Here is a 24943-nt window from a genome sequence, read left to right as displayed (position 1 = left end):
TTAGTCAGATTTGCCTCAGCATTTCGGTGCTGGACTGCCCTTGTGGGTGGGACAAAGACTGATATGCAAATGGATACTTTTCCTCTGTAAAGGTTGTAGTGAGCTAAAACGTAGTTGTAAACCCTCCTGGGTGGAAGAAATTCCATAGAACAGGGTATTTGACCCATGTTCGTTCTCAGTAGAGGGGCTCCCAAACTCCTATGTCACCCAAATAATGCACCACAAAGCAGGATAAACACAGATTCTTCATAGCACTAGCTTCAGGCTTCTCATGGTTACTCGTCATTTACTGACAAAAGGCATCAAAGAGGAGTTTTCAACGGGTGGGCCCACACAGGCCACAAATATTGGGCTAGGAAATATAGATGTTTTCCTTTTTTATTTCTACTCCTTTGATGAGCTACTTTCTTAGCAGTCATACAAGGTCCTGAAAGCTACTGTGCCCTTGAATGGTTCTCAGCACACTAATACCAGACCATAACCAAATCTTCACCTCTCTTACAGCCAGACATCTGTCTCGCCACTGCTAGGTCTGCTGTGGTGAATAGAAATGTGCATAAAACTCATTCAATGGTCAAAACGACTTTGTGATCTTTGACTCTTAAATCCTGTACCTGCATCTAGTTCCAGGCCCTTTTCAAAACCAGCAAAGAACTGCTCCCCCTCAAACATGTCCACCAGTTCAGAAGGCTCTGGGCCTCTGTAGCGGTCCCGAAGCTTTTTCACAACGGTCTCCACCTGCAGGGCAACAGAATGAGAAGTCATGATAGCACCAAGGTGGTATGATTTGGCAAACACTTATAATATTTAAAGCGTGTCAATCAATCCATATTTTGAAGTAACATATCTCAAAAACCCACAGTGAAATGGTTCTTCCATTTTGAGGGGATGGAGAATCCCATAGGGTCTACATGCACCATTCACACGGAATGTCAGGACCCATCCTTCTGGCCAAGAACGGTGCTGGCATTCTATGATCCCCATCAATTCTCTAATGCATTCATGATAGGAACACAATCAATCTCAAGGTGTGTCCAAATTCCCCCATCACCATGCACTGATGACTACTAGATCCAGTTCTGCCACCATACCATGATCCCCCTCAAAATCCCGAACCACCCTTACTGCCCCCTCCTACCCCCTCAATCCCACCCCAATTCTACACCGTTACACAACCCAGACCCCCCTTTATTGCCACTTCCCTTCCACCACAAATTAAAGAGTTGGTGAACACTGTTCGAAAATTAGATGCAGGGCTCACACAGCACCTATAGTCCCACACTTTATAGAATTCCAACATGGATCAGATAACATACTATGGTGGGTGGTGGACACGGTGAACAGCAACACAAATATTAATAATGCATTGTTACATATGGATTAACAGACTACAAACCTACACCAATGAGCTCATGCTTTCCTACATTGCAAGATAATGGACACATGTACAGGCTTACATGCATCCCATTAGGGGGCTGAGCACCGCTATTATTAAGAACAGAAGGGCCTATAAAGCCATTGAATATGGTAGGTAGGTACTCAAACTGCACCGGTTTAGGGACCAGCGAACAAGGTGCCCCAACAGTTGTACATCTCAGACACACCAAGCGCTTCCCCCTACGCAGGACCCGAATCTAGTATTCAATCCTTTCAGGGATGACTTCCAGCCAGGACCCGGAACCTCACATAGGACATGTCCTGGGGTACCGGTCAACTCTTGCAACACAAATCCGTACGGGCAGTGGCATTACTCGCACCCCTCAGCATCATTTGATATATATATGTATCTCAGATATATCACACCATTGGGTGGGCGCACATCTGAGTATATCATCCCAAATGATGCTCTGCATAATCGAACTACAAGGAGGACTCACCGCTATAGTGACACTCGATCCCCCTGGAGGCACAGTCTTTGGATCGCTGTGCACTGCCCATGTGTGGTCCTCTGCTATAATTATCCCATGGACAGAGGTAGCTGTCACACTACGCTATTCTTTATGGAATAGGTGGAAGATACAAAAATAGACAATTTCTCCCTTTCTGACATGGCCTTCAACAGGTATGTATATTACTTTCTCTTTTAGCAGTCTAACGGTTAGAAAAAATTGCTGCCTTGACTCCACCTTTCTTTCCTTTAAAAGCACAACAAGAATAGCAACCGGTGCGTTGCTACTAGATTCCATACCTCGCAGCCTCTCAACCTGACTAAGTGCATTTCCTACTGTTCTTACTTCCATACTGTCCCTTCAATCTCCCGGCTTCGTTTTCCTCTATGCATTCTCGCTTTCCCTACGCTTTCTCAGTAACTTCGCTCCTCAAATGTATCGTGCAGGAAACTACCCGTTTCCACGTTCCAAATTCTTTGGATACGCCTTTAGGCTTTCGCCTTCTCAAAACTCACCCTTTGCCGTGTAAACTTTCACTGACTGAATCATTCCGTACGCCTTGTGTATCCAAAAGTATTTTGCTTTACAAATCTCTGTTATACCGCCTCTCAGTTTCTGCTCATTGTGGACCTCCCACGATATCTGTAAGACTATATCGTTTAAATCTACAAAACTTCATTATTCCGAAAGGCTTCATATTCAACACGTGCATCAAGCACCTCTGGCAACACGTGCAGCAGTTTCCTTCTATGCAACACATGCATCACATACCTCGAGCACCTCTTGCAACATGTGCAGCTGTTTCCTTCTACGCAACATCTGCATCATTTACACAAGCCTCCTGCCACTGTTGTAAACTTGAGGTAACTCTGGTAAGAGTTGGTTCTTTCCCTGATTCAGGTATATACATACCTTGCAATAGTGCTACTATTTGACAGGGGGCATAGCCTGATTAAACCTCTCCCTTCTCCTTCTCCTCTTTGTTCCTATTGTTAGCAATCAATCACCTACCTATGCAGTCCTGTATTCGATAAAGTCTGCTGCTGCCATCACACTGATCATCTCTTACTGGAAGCCATTCCACTGCGTTCACAGGTTTTCTTCCGCATGAGGGTTTCACCATTCTTACCTCTGCCCCATTCATTTATTTTCAGGGCCAGAGGTGAATTTGTGAAGGCTCCCCTCTTGTCAACATTTCCTTGCCAGCAGGTAAGGGTTCAGTGACCCACTATTAATCAGAAAGTCATAACAGTAGCCTCCTCAATAATGGCCGCCTCCGGTACTGAAGCTCACTGGTACCTATGTCAGGTGCAATGCGCATGCGCCAATGTATAGTAGTCATTATCCTAGGAAACTTCTGCATCCCGCCGCACACGAACTGCATAGAGCTTGCAGTCCAGCAGCCCCACAGGTAAGACCTGAAGCACCCTAAGTAAGAAACCTGAAGTTGCCTCACCCACTAGTCCCCAGGGATCTGCCTTTCAGGTGGCCAGGACATGGCAATCGCTTTTGCATCCGGTTCCTGGGGGTGGGCCAGTGCGGGAGGATCACCTGGGTGAGAGGTCTTCGGGGAGTGGGCCACCGGATGGTGAGACGCGGTTTCCCCTTCCCTATACCACCTTTACCCCATCCTACCAGGTAGGATATTTAGGAACTCTACCCCCCGTTTTTACAACACTTTCACACGGATAGCCCGCTATGGGAGAAAACAGACTAACACCCGAGCAGTATACCTGACGTGTCACAATACCATGGTCAGGCAAGGTCAGGTAATTACTGACTATTGCACACACACCTGACTCCATTAAGCTTCCCCACATGGATAAAAGACGGAGCCTGAGAACGCACTCTGAGCGAGGCAAAGCACACAAGGAAATAGCAGTTTCGGGACGGCAGCTGAACAAGAGAAGAAAGACAGCAAAACAGAAGGGGATCGCAAGGAGGGAAATTACCTTGACCTTTTCAACAAGAAACAGTTAACTTTCAAGAAGTCTCGAGCCCAGGAGACCAGGCTAAAGAATCCTGCATTGTGTGTCAGAGATACCCGAGGCCCTCCGGCATCCACAATCAAGGCGGGGAGAATCAGCAGCCGCTGTGGTACCGTCGTTGGCTCCAAGAACAAAACAGCGTCAGTGAAATCAACACAGCCGGTGAGTTGGGGAGACCGATACGAGGCCGGTCTGTGTTGAAGCCAAGGTTGCAAGCAGCAACATTGTATGGTGAGCGCTGGGGTGAGCGCTAGAACAACCATTGTTAAAATGCATGTGATAAGAGACGCAAGTAGAGTTGTACTGCTGATGAGTGATTGAACTTTAAAAGCAGGATACAATACCTTTGACAGAGTGGTCTGGCACCGTGTGGGTGCTCAATCGTAGGTCTCTGTAAGGTATCCAACTGAGAAGTCCTAAAAGTGAAAGTGATAAAAAGGTTATATCAAGAAGAGAACGAGTAATTGTGAATCGAAGTGGTCCTGCGACGGGTCAAGCAAAATCCTGCGCACAGTCGAAAGTCTTTGATTTTGATGAAGTAGAGTAGGTTTGGAAAGTAGATAAATTTGATCTGAGCCCGGCGGAGGGGAACCCGGGGTGAATAGTAAATCACCCGAGAAATTGTGTATGAGAAATCCTAAGAAGATAGGAACTTTAATGTGTGTCGTGTTGCATTAGGCCCTCTGAAATAAGAGACTTTGAATGGCAAAGAGACTTTGGCACAGAAGGGCCTGATATTGAAGTTTTGAACTACATCCTCGTGCTAGAGAAACCAGAGAGTGTGCGAAGATCGAGTGTGCCGCATTGTCCCGTGCTGAAAACGGGGGGAAGGGAAGCCAACAGCTTGAGTATCCCGACACATCATTTCTTGAACACTTTTCTTTTGCATAACATTATTTCCCACACTATTTGTATTTTAGAAGTAAGGATTGGCAATAGGTTTATTAGTATAGGCCCTTTTATTTTGACAGACTTGACGCAGACTGTGTTATTACTATTTGATGGTCGTAGCTTGCTCCCACCTTTTAGATTTAAGATTAAATAGGTGTTTTTCAAACCCAATTGAAGTTCAATAAACACCCTTGAATTGTGATCACTTGTGTCTGTCTTACTGTTTGATACCATGCCTTCCTTATACCGGAAACATACAATGCGTCCACTGTACCCGCATGGAGAGTGTTTGGCGAGGGAGAAACCTTTAAAGGGTAGCCCAGAATGAGCTCCACCTCTCCAGCATACTGATAATTATACGTATATATACTGTACATGTACAGGCTCCCTCATACCACAAGAGACATAACCATGAATTTTCTGTTTTCTTCTACGGTTTCTTCTACATGATCTCTCCCTCCTCCCCCTACAATCTCCCCAATCCCATCAACAGTGGATTCTGCTTCCTTCACGCTGGGGAAGTTCTGGGGGGGGGGTAGGTCTGCTGACAAAAGCATATCCCCTATTGGGGGCATTCTTGCTGGGGATCCTCACTCAGTTTCCCCCATTGCGCGCGGGACTCTACAACCATCTGGACCTGAGAACTCTCCTAGGCAATAACTTGCTAGTTGGAATCTAGGGTGGGCTGCACACATTAAGTCGGATATGACATCTTGTTAATACACCTACCTGTGCAGGATGACAGCGGAGTTCTAGGGGGTGGGCTCAGTCATGGCGGTTGTATCCCCGCCTCAGGTTGTGGGGAAGGTGCACCTTTCTGGGCTCACTTTCTTTAGCAGGGCACGGTGCTGTCGCCGCAGCCATGGAGAACAGGCTTGTGTTCCAAGCCTCGTTCTCGCGGCAACACCCGTTGGCACATGTGCTTCCGCCTTGCGCTTCAAGCCTCGCTTTCATGCCGGATCGCTATTTTAGCGATACAGTCCAGGGAATCACCGCGTCTCAACGCGGTTTGGTGTTCCTTCAGCTGCACTCTTCCTACGGCTTTGTTGCTGATCCTTGGTTCCTGTCCTGGTGCCTGGTCCTGGGGTTGGGTCCCCTTCTCTGCCCTTCCTTGTGCTGGGTCCAGTCCTGTCCTCTCCTTTCTTGTTCCTTTTTGCCTTGATCCTTAGCCCGCTTGTCCTGCCTGGTCCGGTTCCTCCCTGGTCTCCCTCCCAGCCCCTTCCTTCTATTTTTCTATCTCCCTCCTGTCTTGCCTGCTCCTTGCCTGCCTCCTTGCTTGGGTACCAGTATCCCTGGTTCTCACCTGCCTGCTACAGTGAAGAACTCCTTGTCATCATCCAACATTGCTGCCTTGGACATTCTGCTTACTGGCTACCGACCTGCCTGCATTGTTACCTTGGACAGTCTGCTTACTGGCTACCGACCTACGTGCATTGCTGCCTTGGACATTCTACTCACTGTTTACCGGATTACATCTAAGACCTCCCCTACCAGTGCTTGCACTGTTCTGGTGCCACGTTAATATAGGGGAAGAGTCATCCGTGGTGTCATGAGCTGGCCCCCGTTCAATCCTGTGTTTTCAGGACGGTTCCGGTGTTGGTTCTTTGCACCACATTGCTTCGCTCAGTTGACTTCATCGCCTGCTGTCAGCCCATGCCTACCACGACCTGGCTACCCCAATACGCAAGACCTCTGGAGAAACAGGTACGCATCGTCCACGGGACGCTCCGCTTAACACATCTGCCGGGCAGGGGAGCCCCTGTAGTGGGAGTTACTACGTCCAAGCAATCAAAATCTCAAAAGAACGTGGACATCTCCATGATGCTGGTATCTTCAGACAAAGGAAAGAAAGCAGACCCGGCATAATCTTCATCTCAAACCCGCGATAGTTTTACTGACCAGCTGGCCACTAAAGAAGATATTCAAGCCTTCATGCTGGATATCAAATTCGAGTTCTGGAATTGTATGTCCGAGATATCCACCAAACTGGAGAGGTTAGATCAGAGAGTCGTGGAGGTGGAGCAAAGAGTGGGGGAAACGGAGGACCACGTCCTGGAGCATTCAACCACACTGACAGACATGCAGCAAAAGATCTAAATCTTAGAAAGGAGGAGTGATATGTTAGAGCATAAGCAGAAAGATATGGAGGACCGGGCCCGTAAGAACAACCTGCGCATTTGAGGAGAGCCTTCATCGGTCCCAGACCAAGCTTTGGGGGAATATGCGGGTGATTTTTTCACACCCTATTGCTGCATCTCGACAAATCAATGCTCCTACTTGATTGCACCTATAGATTGCGCACTCGCAGAGGTTCAACTCCAGACTCTGTCCTGATGTTACCACTCAGATCCATTTCTACACTACGAAGGAAGAAATCTTTGAAGTGGGCCGCACCCGAGATGAACTAACATTCCAGCGCTCCCCTCTACAGATCTTTGAAGACCTTGCAACTGTCATAATCCAAAGACGAAGAGCTCTGCAGCCACTGACCCTATTTTTACGGGATTGGAACATTAAATACTGATGGTTATTTCCTACTGCTTAACAGTTTATGTTTAAAGGATCCCTGTACCATCTCTTGCTTGGAAAATGCAGAAGGGATATTGAGCTCCTCTTCACCAAATAGAGAAGAGGGCTCCTTGCTTGAGACCACGGAAGGTGAGAGCAACAAACCAAAAATGCAGTGGTCCACTTGGTCAGGGGTCCATAAAGGTTGTAACACAGGAAAACTCCTGCTACAGACTTGAATCAGGGCCTTCACTATCAGGAAGCTCCCAACATGAGAGGTGGACTAATACCTAACATTGCATTAGTATCACGCAATTTTGCATTGGCAATGGGCAACATGCGGCACATGCCCAACCTCAAAGGTCACATGAGGATCATTGGAGCAATTAGCCCTTCTTTTTTGAGTTCTTTTGTTGTGGTTTGAGTTTTGTTTCACTTGGTTTGTTCAGTTAAAACTCTGGTTGGAACATGGTCGTGGATAAGCTCTAATTCAGGATGGCGACTGAATGTCATTTAACCCCCCGCCCCCATCGCTATGGAAGAAGATAACACAAGCGACTCCTCATCATCTCATCAAAAACTTGGGCTTTGTGTCACTGAATGTGAAAGGCTTGAACTCCCCAGTGAAACAGAAGTGTGTTTTGCGTAGGCTGAAAGATCTGGAAGGGTCAGTAATCTTTTTGCAAGAGACTCATCTTCTTCCTCTGGATTATATTAATTTATGGAGTAGAGACTTCCCTAAACAATTTCTGACCTTTAGCGGCAATAAATCAGGGGGAACGGCAATCCTGCTTATACGAGACCCGGGAGGCCGATATATTGGAGTAAAAGGTAGGTTGTTGGGGAAAATATATTCACTAGTCTTGATTTATGCTCCAAATGAAGGACAGATCCGATTTTGCGGAGAGCTGGATGCAACACTCCTCCCCTTTTTGGAGGGTCAGATCGTTATTGGGGGAGAGTTTAACAGGGTCCCAGACCCCATCAAAGACAAAACACATGACCACTCAACTAAGGATTTCAAGATTGCCTTGAGTATTCTCCATTTTTTCAAATCTCTGGGGGTGGTGGACTCTTGGAGAGTGCTGTATCCGGAGGAGCGCGAATTTACCTTCTTCTCTCACGTCCACCTCTCTTCATCACACATAGACCTACTTTTAGTATCCCCCAATTTATGCCATTCATTGACAGGGTCTCTATTGCAACGAGGATTCTCTATGATCACACCCCAGTCCTCCTGCAGGTCAGAATTTGGCACCCAGCCCCCATCCCAGACCTCAATGGCGATAAAATGACCCAATTTTAAAAGGATCTGACCCTGAGGGATGGGGTAGAGAAAGCAATACAGGACTACTTCTGGGAAAACCCTACTCTACTCACATCCCCGGAAACAACATGGGATGCTATGAAGGCAGGAATTAGGGGGGTTTGAATAGCTAACAAAGCAGCTTATGATAAGCAGAAAAAGCACACCGGAATCCAGTAGGAACAAGACATTTCTGAGATTTAGGGTAAATTTAAGAAAGGTTGGTCCCCTAAACTTCAGTTAGTTCTGCGTATTGCCCGAAACAAACTGGAGGCGCTTTATGCTGAGGATACGGCCCAGTCCCTGTTAATGACGAAACAAGCTTATTATGCCATTAGCCCAATCTAAAAAATGCAACGCTATGCGTTAGGGATCAGCATCGGGCAGTACAATATGGGGAACAAGCTAAACTTGTTGGAAACAATGACATCAGCAGCCCGGTCATCTCAGGTCCAAAAAAGATACATTGAAGGAGCAGCCTTTCCACACCTTCCCCAGGAAACACTTAGCAGCTTTAGAAGCCCCAATCCAGCTGGAAAAAGTGGATGCAGTCATTAAGTCCTTTAAGGCGAGAGCCCCAGGCCCCGATGGGTTTTCAATTAAATTTGAACTCTTTAGAGGCCAGCTGTTGCACCCTTTGATGGCCCTCTTTTACTCTTTTAGAGAAACGGCACCATAACTCTCTCTATGCAAATCTCTACCACTATTTTGCTATTGAAGTCCGGGAAAGATCCTAAGCACTGTGCCTCATATAGGCCGATTTCACTGCTAAACATTGATGCAAATATTTATTCTAAAGTATTGGCTAATCGTTTGGCTCCGCGTCTTCCAGCTTTGATCGATTCGGATCAAACAGGGTTTGTTCTGGGGAGGAAAACCAGGGATAACATTAGGTGAGTGCTGAATTTGATAGAGACAACTACTGTGAACCAAGGAAAATTGGCCCTCCACGACACAAAGGCATTTGGATAAGGTGGATTGCACCTTTATGCATTAAACCCTGGACGCTTTTCATTTTGGGCCCTATTTCTGAAAATTGGTTTCAGTCAACTATGTCTCCCTGAATACATTACTCCGGGTAAACCGGGATCAAACGTCCCCAATTCCTCCCAACTGTGGGATGCCCTCTTTCCCCCCTCTTATTTGCTCTGATTATGGAGCCTTTGGCTCAGCGTATATGCAGTAATTCACGATTCAAGGGGTCATGATTCGGGGCTTTCAACATAAGGGATAACATTAGGCGAGTGCTGAATTTGATAGAGACATCTACTATGAACCAAGGAAAATTGGCCCTCCTGGCAAAAGGTCTAGGATCCCTAGGAGGGTGATGATGGGAGGTGCCCGAATGGGTGGGTTGGGGGTCCCAAATCTACATACATATTTGGAAGCCGCTCAAACTTCACACCTCCTGACGTGGATGTCCCCTCCCCCTATACCGAAATGCGCTGAGATCGAACAGACCAAACTCCCGCTTTCCCTTAGTTTCCTACCTTTCATCTCCCATACGCTGCAAAAATGTTGGCAGAATTTGCTCTCCTCGTTAAAAGTTACTTTAAAGTGATGCGATGGAACTCTGAAACGGAAAAAGATTCCTAGAGGTTTTGGCCCTCTCTCCCCGATTTTTCATAATCCTGCCTTCTCCCCAGTTTTGCATTCAGAAATTGGAGTCGGGGTGGTCTTCAAACATTAGCTCAGCTGTTTGAGGGGGACCATCCAAGCTCATTTAAAGACTGTAAAGTGACATTCCAACTTTCAGAGTTGGATAGGTTTTCATATGCTCAGCTCCGGCATTGGATAACTATTTTGGAGGGACCAGGGACTGGGGGGGGGTCTATAAACTCTATAAACTCCTGAGAGATGATATGCTAACTGAGCGCCCATCTTACATGAGCCGTTGGGAGACAGACTTGGGCCACCCACTGGAGGATCAAGTTTGCTTAGACATTTGGACTAGGAACCACTCTTCTTCCAGATGGTGACCAACAACGAATGTGCCTTAAAACTCCTATTTCGTTGGTATTACTCCCAAGTTCAACTGCACCACTTTCAGTCTTCAATCGCTCCCACTTGTTGGCGAAAATGCAGGGCTCAATGCTCATATTTTCATATGTGGTGGGACTGTCCACTTATTCACGCCCTCTGGGAAGCCATTGTCACTGTCATCGAATCCATCACTGACACCAAGCTTCGGATGTGTCTGGAAACATTACTTTTTGGGGCTCCAAGTGAAGGGGTATATCCGAAATCTGGGGAGTGGGCAAAACTAATTACCCAATTATTGCTGGTCCACGTATTATGATTGCTCGCTGCTGCAAATCCCCAGAGGGTCCAGTTCTCTCTTTGTGATGGATTAGAGTGTGGGGCGTGCTGGTGGCAGAAAAGGTTACAGCTGCAAAGAAAGGCAAACTTCACCAATTCTTGAACATGTGGGCTCCATTGTTGGACTACGATCAGAGCTATCCGGCTTTAACATTTAAATCCAGGCTGGCTAGACTTTATCTGTGGACTGGGGTCATCTAATGGGATTTGTCTCTCTTGAGAGGGAGATTGATGCGGGATATTAAAGGGAAAAGGTTTTCCATCCTAACTATGCATTCAATATTAGATATGCTATATAATTTATATATATTTGTTTTACTTGTTGTAATTCTCCATGTTCCATCTGATTAATAAAAAGTTTTTTTTAAAAATATTGTGTTGTAGAAATGTAATTGAAAAAATAAAGAGTGCTTAAATATTGTGCTCTGATGAAAATAATGGCACGTTTAAAAATATCGCTCTTGAAACATCGTTGCAAATCATCAATGTGTTGGAAGGTGGGAAATCAAAATAAGTGAAAGGAACAGAAACATTCAGTTATTAACCAAACAGAGCAGTCTTCGATAGTTGATGAAACAGTATATGAAGTTGGCCCGAGCCCGGCAGAGTGAGATCAGCTAAAAGTTTTTGGTTAAAGCAAGTTTGTGTAAAGTTATATTGGAAACTGGGATTAGACCGCGCCTGGCGGAGGGAGACTAACTGAACATTGTGTTAACAGGTATCTGAGCCCGATTTAGGGGGATCCGAGATCTGAGCCTGACGTAGGGGAATCCAAGATCTGAGCCCCGATGAGGAGGATACGGGGTGAACCGAGAAAGAATATCCTAGGAGAAATTGTAGGCATAAATAATTTACGAACATTGTGTTGAAAGGATCAGCGCCCAGCTGAGGGGAATCCAAGGTGAATAGTGAATTGTCTAAGAAATTGAGTACTTGTGAAAATCTGAAAGAGGAAAATAACTTATTGTTTGTTTGTCGCATCAGGCCCTCTGAATGGCAAAGAGACTTGGGCACGGAAGGCCCTGATGCTAATGATTGAACTGTATCATTGTGCCAGAGAAGCCAGAGACTTGCTAAGCTCGAGTGTACTGCCTTATCCCGTGCTGAAAATGTGTGGAAGGGAAGCCAACAGCCTGAACATCCTGACTTATCATTTTTTGTAACATTGTTTCCCACACTATTTGTATTTAGAGGTAAGGATTGGCAATAAGTTTATTAATATAGGCCCTTTTATTTTGACAACACACTACTAGGACTGCGTTATTATTATTTGATGGTCGTAGCTTGCTCCTATCTGTAGATTTAGGATTACATAGGCATTTTTCAAACCCTTGTTTAAGTTCAATGAAAACCCTTGAACTGTGGGCACTCGTATCTGTTTTACTGTTGATACCATGCCTTCCTTACATTACACAGACGAGATAATAATCACGCCACTTCAGCCTGAGGCAGGTCTGCCCTAGGAAGTGAGATTTACGATCACTGAATCCCAAAGGTAAGAAGTGGTTAGCTTAAAGAAAATACTGATTTTCAGGCCAGTAAAATAAAGAGTGCAGCATTGTACTTTAAACTGTGATGCAAATGTAGGGGAGGATAGGTCAATAGGACCCCCCTCCCATTACATCTCCCACCCTGGTGAAGACTCATGACTCGTCGGCAGCCCACCGGCCCGCGGGCCCAGGCAGCAGGGCGGCTGCAGACCGACACGTGAGGCTGCACCACCACGTTATGTTGCAGAGCACAGACGCCATTTTATACTAAGCCAACTCCATTTTGTTAAAAATGTCTAGATCTTACTCAGGCAGAGCTAGCGTGCACACTGAAAGCTGCAGCTTGACCCCCACTCGACCGCGCTCACAGAGGCCCACACTCCCCCCCCCCCCCCACTCCCCGCCGCATGGCAGATCCGCTGAGGACTCGTTCTCACGAGCTACCAGACACGAACAAACAACAAAATAAAACACTGTAGCTGTTAACCTTCCGCAGTACATCATTGCCCCAGCCATGAACGGGAACATTAGGAAGTAACCGAAACCAGCCCAAAACCTGCATTCCTTGACTTTGTACCAAGCCCCCAGCGTCAGACTGTGTGGCGCCCCACACCCCTGCTTACCCCGAGAACTCTTGTAATGTGTAGAAACCATTTATGTAATATATGTTGTGTAAAATGCAACAGATATTGTTTATAATGTGAAGATGTACGAAGACTGGCTAACTGATGACAATATACAATAACCTGCGTTCCCCTCTTTACACATAAACCTGCCTAACACTATCTCATGTTCGTATGTCAACTATTGATGTGAAATGTTGTGCTAAAAGGTATGGCCCCCAGTTAGTATCCCTTCTAATGCAAATGTATATAAGTCATCCTGGAGAGTCCACATGTTGTTATTCGCCCCTCACCCAAGGGAAGTACACTGCTTTGTGCAGGGTGGCGCACACTGAGCTGCAAGGCCATCACCCCTCCTCCCGCCCAGGCCCTCCAGAGATAGCTGGTGTTCGAACAGCACAGCCTCGCCTCCCCACCCGACCCTGCTGGACCCATTTTAAGCATCGACCTCCCCCATGTCAGAGGCCGCCTCCATGGCTTACGAGCTACCTGGGCCTAAATCCCACCGTCACTTAGGCACCAGTCACAAGCTCCCTACGGGCCAGTGGTATCTCCGCCAACCCCAAGTTAATGGCCCTCAAAAGGGGGGCGCCTCCCTTGTACTTACAGATCGTAATACCATCCCTCACCGAATCTAACAAGACAGGGTGATCGAGTAACCCCTCCCATGCCCCTGACCATGCACATGGGACTAGCCTGTTTGTTCCTAAGGTATCTTTACAACTGATGTATTGGGACACTTCCTATTGCATATCAATGTTCCTGCGTGCCTATTGATCGAAGGTCAGTGCTACAAGAGTTATAAGCCAACGGAAGCATGAAGTGTAACAAATGGGTGTGAATGTGTGGCCACAAGGGCAAATGTCAGTTTAGTTACCAATCATCACTACAAGGCATGTCCGGCCCGGCACTCCACCCCGATGAGCCCAGCTGACCTTCCAACCCCACGTGGCACTGCACCAACGTCCACCAATCCTGAAGGAGCAGCTGTCTACAATGTATACCCCCTAGACATCACCACCCAATCCCCACGATTATGTGCCCCCTATAGCTTGTGTCACCCATGACATTGTTCTGTAAATAAGGAGGCCTGTCTTTGCTATTGTCAGACAGAGCGCTCTCAGAGTTTGCAGAGTCCTTTGCATGCCCTATATTGATTTAGATAAAAACCCTTTTGATCTCACCCGCACTTAGTCTTGGTCTCATTCCCTCGTGGTGTGTGTCCTTCATTGCCTCTCAATAAGGGGGGTGCGTTTCTGGGGACGCTTACATTCACAATTCACAGTTTCTCTAATAACTCTAATAACCGCTAAAATTAACTAATAACTCTAGTTTCTCTAGTAACCGCTCTAATTCTCCAATAATCGCTGAAATGAATGACACACCCTTTCAAAGGGTCACCCCCTGAACTCTTGCCCTACCTTCCTAGTCCTCCCCCACCACACCTTGGCCACAATATTCTTTATTACACAGAATGCTGAATGACATTATGTTCAACCATTATTAAATTCCTGTATTATTTTATTGGCTTTGTTTGTGTGAACAACGTTGTGGGGAACGATTATATCACTGGCAACTGTCACAACTCGCAGCACAGGAGATTTGAGAGGCGTATCCTGGAGAAACCGATAGAAAGATGGAAGGCATGCACAGGAGATCACAAAGAGGGGTATGTGAACGAAACATAGAACACATTGTTTACATAGCAACTTGAGAAGCAGACCTTGACTGAAGAGAGGAGCTGACGCTAAAGAGCTGGAAACATGAAGGGGGAGTAGTGGCAAGTTTGACAGAGAGGGGTGGAGCCAGAGAAGGAATTGGTGTACAAATGCTGCGTACCACTGAAGGAGAGGCTATCTGCTGAACCAATGAGAAAAAGAAGTGTTGCATTATGGGGAGAGATGTGGATATTCCAATATCACCAAAGAAGCAGTCATTTACCAGTCCAAGAAAGTGAAGATGTTCTGCATGGTGAGTGTTTCCAGGTAGCCTAGAATAGGGAGAAGCATTCAGGTAAAGAACCCATGCATTGTGTGAACTGAGGAATCCCAATTCTACAAAAAGAAAGAGTGAATATGCATAGTTATGTTGGGAGTGTGACAAATCGGGGTATTTCGTCACTTCTGCCCGGGGGGATCCTTTCCCTATGATGTTAGGGAGGTGAGCTCGCTCTGCAATACCATCCCTAGAGGTAGAGGCAAGCGGTACCTCACTGGCAGAGACTCCCCCCTTCCCCTTCTGGGTACAAAGAATCCCTGTTCTGATGAGGCACTCCCTAAGCCCTATCATACCAGCTGTAGTGAGGTGGAGTAAGGAGTAGAAGAAAGGGGTGGCATGTTTCAACAAGTTTTATTTTAGAAATAAGGAAAAGGTCCTAACTCTCCCTACCTAAACAAATATCAATCTTGGGTGCTCGTCGTCAGGATGTGTGTCCAAATAAACAATATCCGTCTCTGAACCCTTTTATATATTAGTGGTAGGATTAGAGTAGGTTTTTGGACAGAGTCCAAAGGAAAATGGTACCAGGAGAATGACTCCCTTCTCCTGGTGAACTGGATCAGTCTTTATCTCTTTTCCAAGAATCCTATGCACTAGCTTCTCATTCAACAACATGTATACGATCAGGAGAATGACTCCCGTCTCTTGAACCACCTCGCATAGCCTTGAGGGATGTCTTGAGATATTCTTTTGCGATAGTCCTCAAATGTCTCTTCACTTCTTCGCAAGGGCTTCTGAAAGCTTGCTTTACAGTTGCAGCAATTCTGCCCTTTCTTATGACGTTATGAAGATTATCTCCCGATAGCTCTTGATGTGTAGTGTCCTCATAAATTTTCTTTGGATTATCACTGTGACGAGGGAGATTCCTCCTGATGCACGCGATTCTTGGTTTTCTGGGTATCAACACTGTGATGAGGGAGATTACTCCCAGGGACTTTCTTGATTCTCTGGGTATCACTACTGTGACAAGGGAGATTACTGCCAAGGCTTTCTTGACTTTTGGTTTTCTGGTAATCACTACTGTGATGAGGGAGATTACTCCCTAGGCTTTCTTGACTCTTGGTTCTTTGGGTATCACTACTGTGACAAGGGAGATAACTCCAGAGGCTTTCTTGACTCTTCTGGAGCGGCCCCAAACCCCTATCTTGTTTCCCGCTATTACCATTATCTGCTTTGTGTCAGGACTGCGTTGATGGTTCTTTCTAGGCTGATGGGCTGACTGCCGTTGCATCAGCACTTCCTGCTTTCTTCACTCCGCTCCCCGCTTCGTCCTTCCCAATGCTGGCCTCTTCTCTCCTCTTCCACTGGTCAGGAGCCGGGCTTCCACCGCAGTGCTACGGCGACAGTTCCTGGATGTCCCCGCCACTGCGAATCAGTGCTCTTGCAGCTTTGTGTTCCCAGGTTCTAACGTTCCTGGCTGGGCTGGCTTCACGCCGGCTGCTCTCTCTATTTCGGAGTCCTTTCTCAGTCTTTATTTCCTGTAGTTCGATCCTCCACAGCGTAAAGTCATAGTCCTCCTTTACTGTCATTGAGAGAATCTCTGTACTTCCTTGGGGCCAACTCTTCTCAGGACTAGAGCAAAATAACCTGTTATTACTCTGCAGGTTTTTTGGCTCTTCTTCATCTGGGTCATATTACTTTGTGGATCAAAGACGGAAGAGACATTAGCATAACAGACAGTAGTGTTATCAGGGATCTCTAACAGAGACTTGGTCCCAAGGGGAAAAGGGGTAGGGAGTTCCTTCACAGAACGGGAGCTCTTATCCCCATGAGAGGAGTCTCTCCCTGTGAGGTCCTGCTTTAGACCACCCTTAGGGGGTCTATTGGGCAGCAGCCTCTCCTCCCTAGCCTCACAGGGAAGGGCTCCCCCCCTGGGGAGAAGTGACGAGATCCCATGAATCGTCATACAGCCCATCTTCAAGAACATCTAGTGAAAGAAAGTATGAAGGACAAACTAGAATCTGTTATTGTCAAGCAAACCTTCTGCCTATACCTATGAAGAAACACTTGATGGTGCTGAGACAAAGATCATCACTGGAACAATACAGAGTGTAATGCAAACAAAGATGAAGGACTTTGACACTACACTGGGGGAAGTCCCACAAGGAGAGAGAACCCGCAAGTTTTGAATCAGCTGGGAGAGGAATGCTGAACGAAAACTGGACGTGGGACGTCCAAGGAGAGAGAAGCACAAGTACACCCTCTTACACGGGGTGCCAAAGGAGAGAAGAGAAGGCGAGAAGCCGAGCAAGAGGCAAGGCACCTTGAGCCTGGATGGCTGAGGAGTGGACATGGAGGTTTATAAACAACGCTGATACCACTTCCTTTAAAGGATCGTGGAGCAAGCCGAATGACAGAGGAATGAAGAAGCAAGAACCTGACCTGACATTCGAAGGAGAAGGTCCCAACCTGCCAGAAAACCCAGTGACGTTAACCCAGAGTAAGCCAGGTAACAGGGAAAGCAGGAGACCCGGGAGGGGGACTGAATAGAATTACTGGAACGCTCATACTTGTCCCAGTCAAGACAAAGAGTCACGTGTATATGAGAAGAGGGAGAACAATTGTTGGAACACGTGCCAATCAAAACAAAGAGTCAAAAGGTGTATGTAAAGAAGAATCATTACTGGAATATTCACATTCATCCCAGTCAGATCAGAGGGTCAAGAGTAGATGAGAAGAGAAGAACAAGTTACTTACCCCTGGTAATGTTCTTTCAATTGGATGTTACTCCCACGTATTCCTCATCTTATGATAATTACCTCTCCAGCTTCAGCTGCTTTGGAATTGTTTTTCAACAGGGGCGCTGTGTGCCATTTTCAACGAGTCAATGTCCCTCTAGGGCCTCAGTTCGACTGTCGACGTCATCATCAAGTAGTGAAACGCAGCACCCATTGGCTTCAGTTCTGTTTTTTCCCCCACTCCTGAAGCGGAATTACCAGGCATACAATAGACCGTAGGCTCACAGAAAGCGTAAAGTGTAAGAACACGCAAATTGTACGGCGGGATAGGCTGGGAGGGACGATGAAGAATACGTGGGAGGAACATTCCAATGAAAGTACGTTACCAGGGGCAAGTAACTTGTTCTTCAAATGGATTGTGTCCTCCCACATATTCCTCATCTTATGATAGACTCCCAAAGCAGTAATAATTTGGTGGTGGGAGTACGAATTTAACATTTTTGTTCTAATCATGGACCGAATGAAGGACTGCTTTCGCAAATTGTCCTCCCTGGCTGGAAGATGAGTCCAGACAGTAATGTCTCAAGGTATGAATAGACAACAGGGTAGCCACTGAACAAATGTTTTTGACTGGAACACCTCTGAAGAGCAGCAGAGGTTGCCATGCCCCTTGTGGAATGTGCTCTTAGGCCTTCTGGCGGATCCTTGCCTGCTAATCTGTAACATTCCCCAACAACCAGGGTGATCCACCTGGATATGCTTTATTTAGTAACAGCTAAGCACAATTTGGGGCCAATATAGCCATAATTGGTCATTTTGGCGAAATTATGCCATTCTGGATATGTAAAAACAGAGCCCTTTTTGGGTCAAGTCTATGTAACCTTTCTTCTTCTTTCCCCGAATGGGCAACTGGATAAAAAGTTGATAAAGTAATTTTTTGCGACAAGTGGAAGTCGGAGACTACCTTCGGTAAGAAAGAAGGTTTCACTTTGAGAATAACTTTGTCTTTATGGAAAATGTTATGAGGAGGCTTACAGGACAAGGCCTGCAACTCGCTTACCCTGCGGGTTGACGTTATTGCAATAAGCAAAACAGTTTTTAATGTTAACAATCTTAATGGGCAGGAGTGTAGGGACTCAAAAGGAATGCATGTTAACAATCTTAACACCAGATTGAGATCCCACACAGGTACATTAAATGGAACTGTTGGAAATACATTAGTAAGGCCTTTTAGGAATTGAACAATCCGAGTGATCTTAAAATATGAATTCACTTCTGAAGAACGCTAGAAAATAGACAATGGTCAGGTAACATTTAATTGTTCTAATCTGAAGCCCCAGATATTCTAAAAGGAAACAAAAAGGAAAGCACCATATGTGTGCCACATAGAAAGGGATCCACATTCTTATCCCTGCACCAGCTGATGAACTTGTTCCAACGGTAGCGGTACAAAGATTTTGTTGCTGGCCTTCTGGCTGAAAGCAAAATCTCCATTACGTCATCCGAAAAGGTCCCAATACTTATATCTCAGCCTCTCAGAAACCATGCGTGAAGGCTGAGAGTGTTGACCTCCGGATGCAGAACCCGGATGCAGAACCCTTAGTGGAAGATGTATTGGAGGGCAGATGGACATGTCCAGAAGGTCTGGGTACCACGCCCTCCTGGCCCAATCCGGAGCAATTAGGATCATGGGTTTCCCGAACTTTCTCAACCTCCTGATCTCATGAGGAATGACGGGGACTCGAGGAAACGTGTACAGGAGTGGAAACTCCCAGAACAGTACGAACATGTCTCCTAGAGCTCCTCTTGGGGGAAATTCCCTGGAGCAGAACAGTTTGCACTTCCTGTTGACACTGGTCGCGAGCAGATCCACTTGAGCGGTTTCCCAAATGGTGAAGATCTCGTGAAGGACTTTCTGAGCTGGTTCCCACTCCTCGGAGACTGTGCTCTGCCTGCTCAGAGGGTCCGCCGCCGTGTTCTTCCCTCCGGCTAGGTGAACTGCCAATAGAAAGATTCCTACTTGAATTGCCCAGAACCAGAGCTGCAATGCCTCTCTGCACAGTGGTAGTGACCCTACACCTCCTCTCTTGTTGAGGTAGTACATGGCCACTGTGTTGTCTGTCATTATCAGGACATTCTTTCCCCGTACAGAGGGCAGAAAGGCCTTCAGCGCTAGTCTGATTGCCCCCAGCTCCAAAAGGTTGATATGCAGAGTTTGGACTCCAATGGAGACCAATGACCGCTCATTGTCTGATTGTTTTTTGTGTGGGCTCCCCACCCCGTGAGTGAGGCGTTTGTCACTATCGTTATCTCCGGCCATGGCTGCCAAAATAATTCTCCCTTGAGAATGTTGTCCTTGCAAGCCCACCACAGAAGGTCCTGAGAGACTGCTCTGAACTTTCAGGTGGTCTGACATTCTGCCTGAAAACTGGGACCATTGAGTCATGACAGCCCATTGGAGGGATCTCATTCTCAGGTGAGCCTCTGGCACCAGGAAAATGAAGGATGCCATGAGACCAAGCAACCTCAAATAAATCGAAGGCTGGAAGATGCTGGGCACTCTGGAATTTGATATCCATCTGCAGAATGCGTTGAGCTCGCACCTCGGGTGGCAAGGCTTTTCCCGAGGAAGCATCCAGGACTGCTCCAATGAATTGGAGTCTTTGATATGGTGTCGTGTGGGACTACTTGTAATTGAGGAATCAGCCCAGTCTGCAGAGCATTTGGCAGGTTAAGCGGAGATGTTGTCAGGCTTGCTTGGGTGAACGAGCCCTGATCAGCCAATCGTCCAGATAGGGGTAGACGTGAATTCCCCCCTCTCCTGACACTCACTGCCACCACCGCCATCAACTTCGTGAAAACCCTCGGAGCGGAGGTGAGCCCGAATGGCAGAACTCAAAACTGATAATGAGAACCAGTATTATGATTTGTGGAAACAAAAAATCCCCTAGGTGGGTATGCGCACGTCTGAAAGAATATAGGGTCTTGTGTGCATGTGGATTGAAGGCTAGCTGCAGCCGTGTGGTGAGTTAGGCAATTTTCCACTACCGCCTATATAGTAAACAAGTTAGAGAATGTACTTACCTCACAGACTGCACTCTAACATCCTGTCATAATTATACATTTGTCCATTCAAGTGGTTTGTGGTATATTAGCAACTCAAAAGAATAGTAGAAAAAACACTTGAGTCAAGGTAAGTATATACACTTCTGTATTATCATTCATACAGATTGATATTATATATTCCAAAAAAGTTTTAAGTAAAAATCAACACACAAGTTAGAAGATGTAAAGAACACAACGACACGCCAACACTTGTTTCAACCCAAAAAGGTCGTCCTTAGGGCGTAAGAACAAGTAATATTAGGGCAAATTGTATCACAATCCTTAGTCAATGGCTTTGTTTAGAACATTTTGAGAATGGCTTTTTTCTAAGGTGGAGAGTGGGGAGACAAAAAACCAGAGAGGGGGGGGGGGGTAGAGAAAACAAACACAAAGACAAAAACAGAAAAAACATTGTTAGATGGATCTGATTTTTTCCCACACAAGGTACTCAAACTGTGAAAATTCAACGATAAATGCCCTAATTGGCACTGTCGTTGATACAAAGCAAGATTTTAAAGTCATTTTATAATAATTTTAGTCACACAGATTCTATTCCACTATGTGGGTTTATCACTAGGAGCACAGCAGGTTTTGGTTCAAGTAAAGGGGTAAATCAAATTATATGCATCTATAAATAAGGTAGGTTTCAGTCGATCCTGTTGCTGCTTATTTAAAGCGCGAGGTAAATGATGTTTTTTTAATTCCAGCTCAAAGAGTGCCTGTTTGTCTTAAACAACTGAAATGAGACAAACACATTTTGCAACCATAAATTGCAAGATATTTGGATTAGTGGTTCGGTAAATTGTAAAAAAGGAAGCTATAAAAATATGGACTTTACCTGAAAGGTATTAGCTGTTGGATAAATAGTGACCGCTTCTCTTGTGCAGCAGTTTGAGACAGGTTTCCTCTTGTGGTTATGTGGCCGTAATCTGAAAAGATTATATAAGAGAACAGGAGAGATCCCGGTCATTCCCATGTCAAATGTGTCTGAGGGCAATACTTGCCGGCATGGTTAAGACCTTAGTATTGTGTAAAAACGAATATGTAATGCACTCACCGGCAAGTATCCTAGTGTAATGCGCACAATGGCGAACGCCGTCGGGCAGTGAAGCTGCATCGGCAGACAGAGCTCGTAGCTAAGTAACGGGAACGAGTACCCAGTCAGGTGACTTGGCACATGACCCCCGTTGCTAGGCAACCACAGGGTTGTCCGGAAATGCTATGTTCGACAAAATTCGAGTAGTTTTAGCATGATTCTGGTGTTCTGAAAAAGTTAGTATCCATGAAGTGTATAAGTGCATGCGCATAGGCGCATCTGTAAGTAAAACTGGAACTTTTAAAACAGATCTTCGTGCACACATGATAATGTTACCGACTCCGTTTGCAGAAAATGTTACGTGGATGACTATATACGATCCATAAAGCAAGATGTGTTATCCTAAACAACAAAAACATGAACGCATATTTTATGAGGGTTATTTAAACACTGCATCTTGTGCGGATGGCGTGCAAGAAGTGCCTAAATTCGGCAGAACCCTTCCTGCCTTAAACACAAAGCTGCTGTCTCCAGATAACAAACACGTTGTTACCAATTAAGGCACGCAAACATAATATTTAGAGTGCTACTGTTGTCCACATTTAGATTTAAATACCAAAAGTATCAAACTGTTGCTGCTCCATATTTGTCATTGTTGAGCAATTGAAAGCAATAAAATATGTCTGTTGAAAGGGAAATGTCTATCATAGATGGTATGCCTGGAATTGATTAACTACTAAAGGTTGGGTGTATACCATAGGAACTCAATACGCACTCCTGAGTCAACAGTATCTATCATGCATTGGGTAGCTTGTTTATACATTACAACATGCAAGAGGTTGTGCTTAGTGCTTATAGGAAGACAATTAGCTCATGCTCCTGATTTAAACCAAGTGAGAGACAACGTAATTTACATATTAGTCTAGCTTCTTGTTGTCGTAGCATCAACTCTCTGTCACCACCTCTCAGATGTGGTTATGTGGTTTAATCTGTTGGAGTCCAATGAATTTGATGTCTTTGGCGTTGTCCAACTGGTGATGTTTTTGCCAGTGGGAGGCTAGCGGTAGTCTGATGTCTTGACTGCTGAGATTATTCATGTGTTCACGGATACGAAAGCTTACTTCCCGGATGGTACTACCAATGTACATTTTCTTACACACACAGTGAATACCGTAAATTACATATTTAGAGCGACAGTTGATAAAGTCTCGAATTGTGATTTTAAGTCCTCCATGGCAGGTAAACACCTTGGTTGGTGACAATGCATACTGGCAGAAGTTACATGATAACTAATAGGTAGACAAATCTGGATCTAGAAGTAGTATGTGCCAGTGTTTTTGTAGTATATAGTACAAAAATGTGCTGTCTTGCAAGTACAGATTTGTCTACCTATCTTTCGGAGAGACCAAATATTATATTTACGAAAGCTACCACTTTGAAGAACCTTTAGAGTCCATCCTTTCTCAAACCTGAGCCAATCAGACAGGATAATTGGCTCACTGCAAGTGCCAAGCCTGTTGGCTTTTATAAATGTGGTTCATGATCTGTTTTAAAAGTTCCAGTTTTACTTACAGATGCGCCTATGCGCACGCACTTATACACTTCATGGATACTAACTTATTCAGAAGACCAGAATCACGCTGAAACTACTTGAATTTTGTCGAACATAGCATTTCCGGACAACCCTGTGGTTGCCTAGCAACAGGGGTCACGTGCCAAGTCACCTGACCGGGTACTCGTTCCTGTTGCTTACCTACGAGCTCTGTCTGCCGATGCAGCTTCACTGCCCGACGGCGTTCGCCATTGTGCGCGTTACACTAGGATACTTGCCGGTGAATGCATTACATATTCGTTTTTACACAATACTAAAGGTCTTAACCATGCCTGCAAGTATTGCCCTTAGACACATTTGACTAGGGAATGACCGGGATCTCTCCTGTTCTCTTATATAATCTTTTCAGACTACGGCCACATAACCACAAGAGGAAACCTGTCTCAAACCGCTGCACAAGAAAAGCGGTCACTATTTGTCCACCGGCTAATACCTTTCAGGTAAAGTCCATATTTTTATAGCTTCCTTTTTTACAATTTACCGAACCACTAATCCAAATATCTTGCAATTTATGGTTGCAAAATGTGTTTGTCTCATTTCATTTGTTTAAGACAAACAGACACTCTTTGAGCTGGAATTAAAAAACCATCATTTACCTCGTGCTTTAAATAAGCAGCAACAAGATAGACTGAAACCGACCTTATTTATAGGTTCATATAATTTGATTTACCCCTTTACTTGAACCAAAACCTGCTGTGCTCCTAGTGATAAACCCACATACTGGAATAGAATCTGTGTGACTACAATTATTATAAAATGACTTAAAAATCTAGTTTTGTATAAATAATAGTGCCAATTAGGGCATTTATCGTTGAATTTTCACAGTTTGAGTAGCTTGTGTGGGAAAAAAATCAGATTCATCTAACAATGTTTTTTCTGTTTTTGTCTTTGTGTTTGTTTTCTCTACCCCCCTCTCTGGTTTTTTGTCTCCCCACTCTCCACCTTAGAAAAAAGCCATTCTCAAAATGTTGTAAACAAAGCCATTGACTAAGGATTGTGATACAATTTGCCCTAATATTACTTGTTCTTACGCCCTGAGGATGACCTTTTTGGGTTGAAACACGTGTTGGCGTGTCGTTGTGTTCATTACATCTTCTAACTTGAGTGTTGATTTTTACTTAAAACTTTTTTGGAATATATAATGTCAATCTGTATGAATGATAATACAGAAGTGTATATACTTACCTTGACTCAAGTGTTCTTTCTACTATTCTTTTGAGTTGCTAATATACCACGAACCACTTGAATGGACAAATGTATAATTATGACAGGATGTTAGAGCACAGTCTGTGAGGTCATTACTTTCTCTAACTTGATAATAAGAACCGCAAACCTCATGTACTGTCTGTGCTTGAGATGGATAGGCACATGAAAGTAAGCATCCTGAAGGTCCAACAACACCATCCAGTCTATGAGTGGGAGAGCCTGAAGGATTTGGGAAAGTGAAACCATATTGAACTTGTCCTTCCTGAGGAACTTGCTCAAGTTTCTTAAGTCCAA

General features: G+C 45.3%; 1 protein-coding gene across 4 annotated transcripts in view; it reads right to left on the bottom strand.

Annotated features, from left to right (window-relative positions):
• The window catches only part of PIDD1 (p53-induced death domain protein 1), a 602358-nt gene that overhangs the window by 59539 nt on the left and 517876 nt on the right, over nucleotides 1-24943 (bottom strand). For all 4 annotated transcript variants that reach the window (XM_069624025.1, XM_069624027.1, XM_069624026.1 and 1 more), the window contains one exon: nucleotides 615-738. In XM_069624025.1, the coding sequence (XP_069480126.1) occupies nucleotides 615-738 (124 nt within the window). The remainder of the gene's footprint in view (nucleotides 1-614; nucleotides 739-24943) is intronic.

This window comes from Ambystoma mexicanum, chromosome 11 (assembly GCF_040938575.1).
Source record: "Ambystoma mexicanum isolate Mex_15411 chromosome 11, UKY_AmexF1_1, whole genome shotgun sequence".
NCBI classification, from domain to species: Eukaryota; Metazoa; Chordata; class Amphibia; order Caudata; family Ambystomatidae; genus Ambystoma; species Ambystoma mexicanum.
This window is presented reverse-complemented; position numbering and strand designations above follow the sequence as displayed.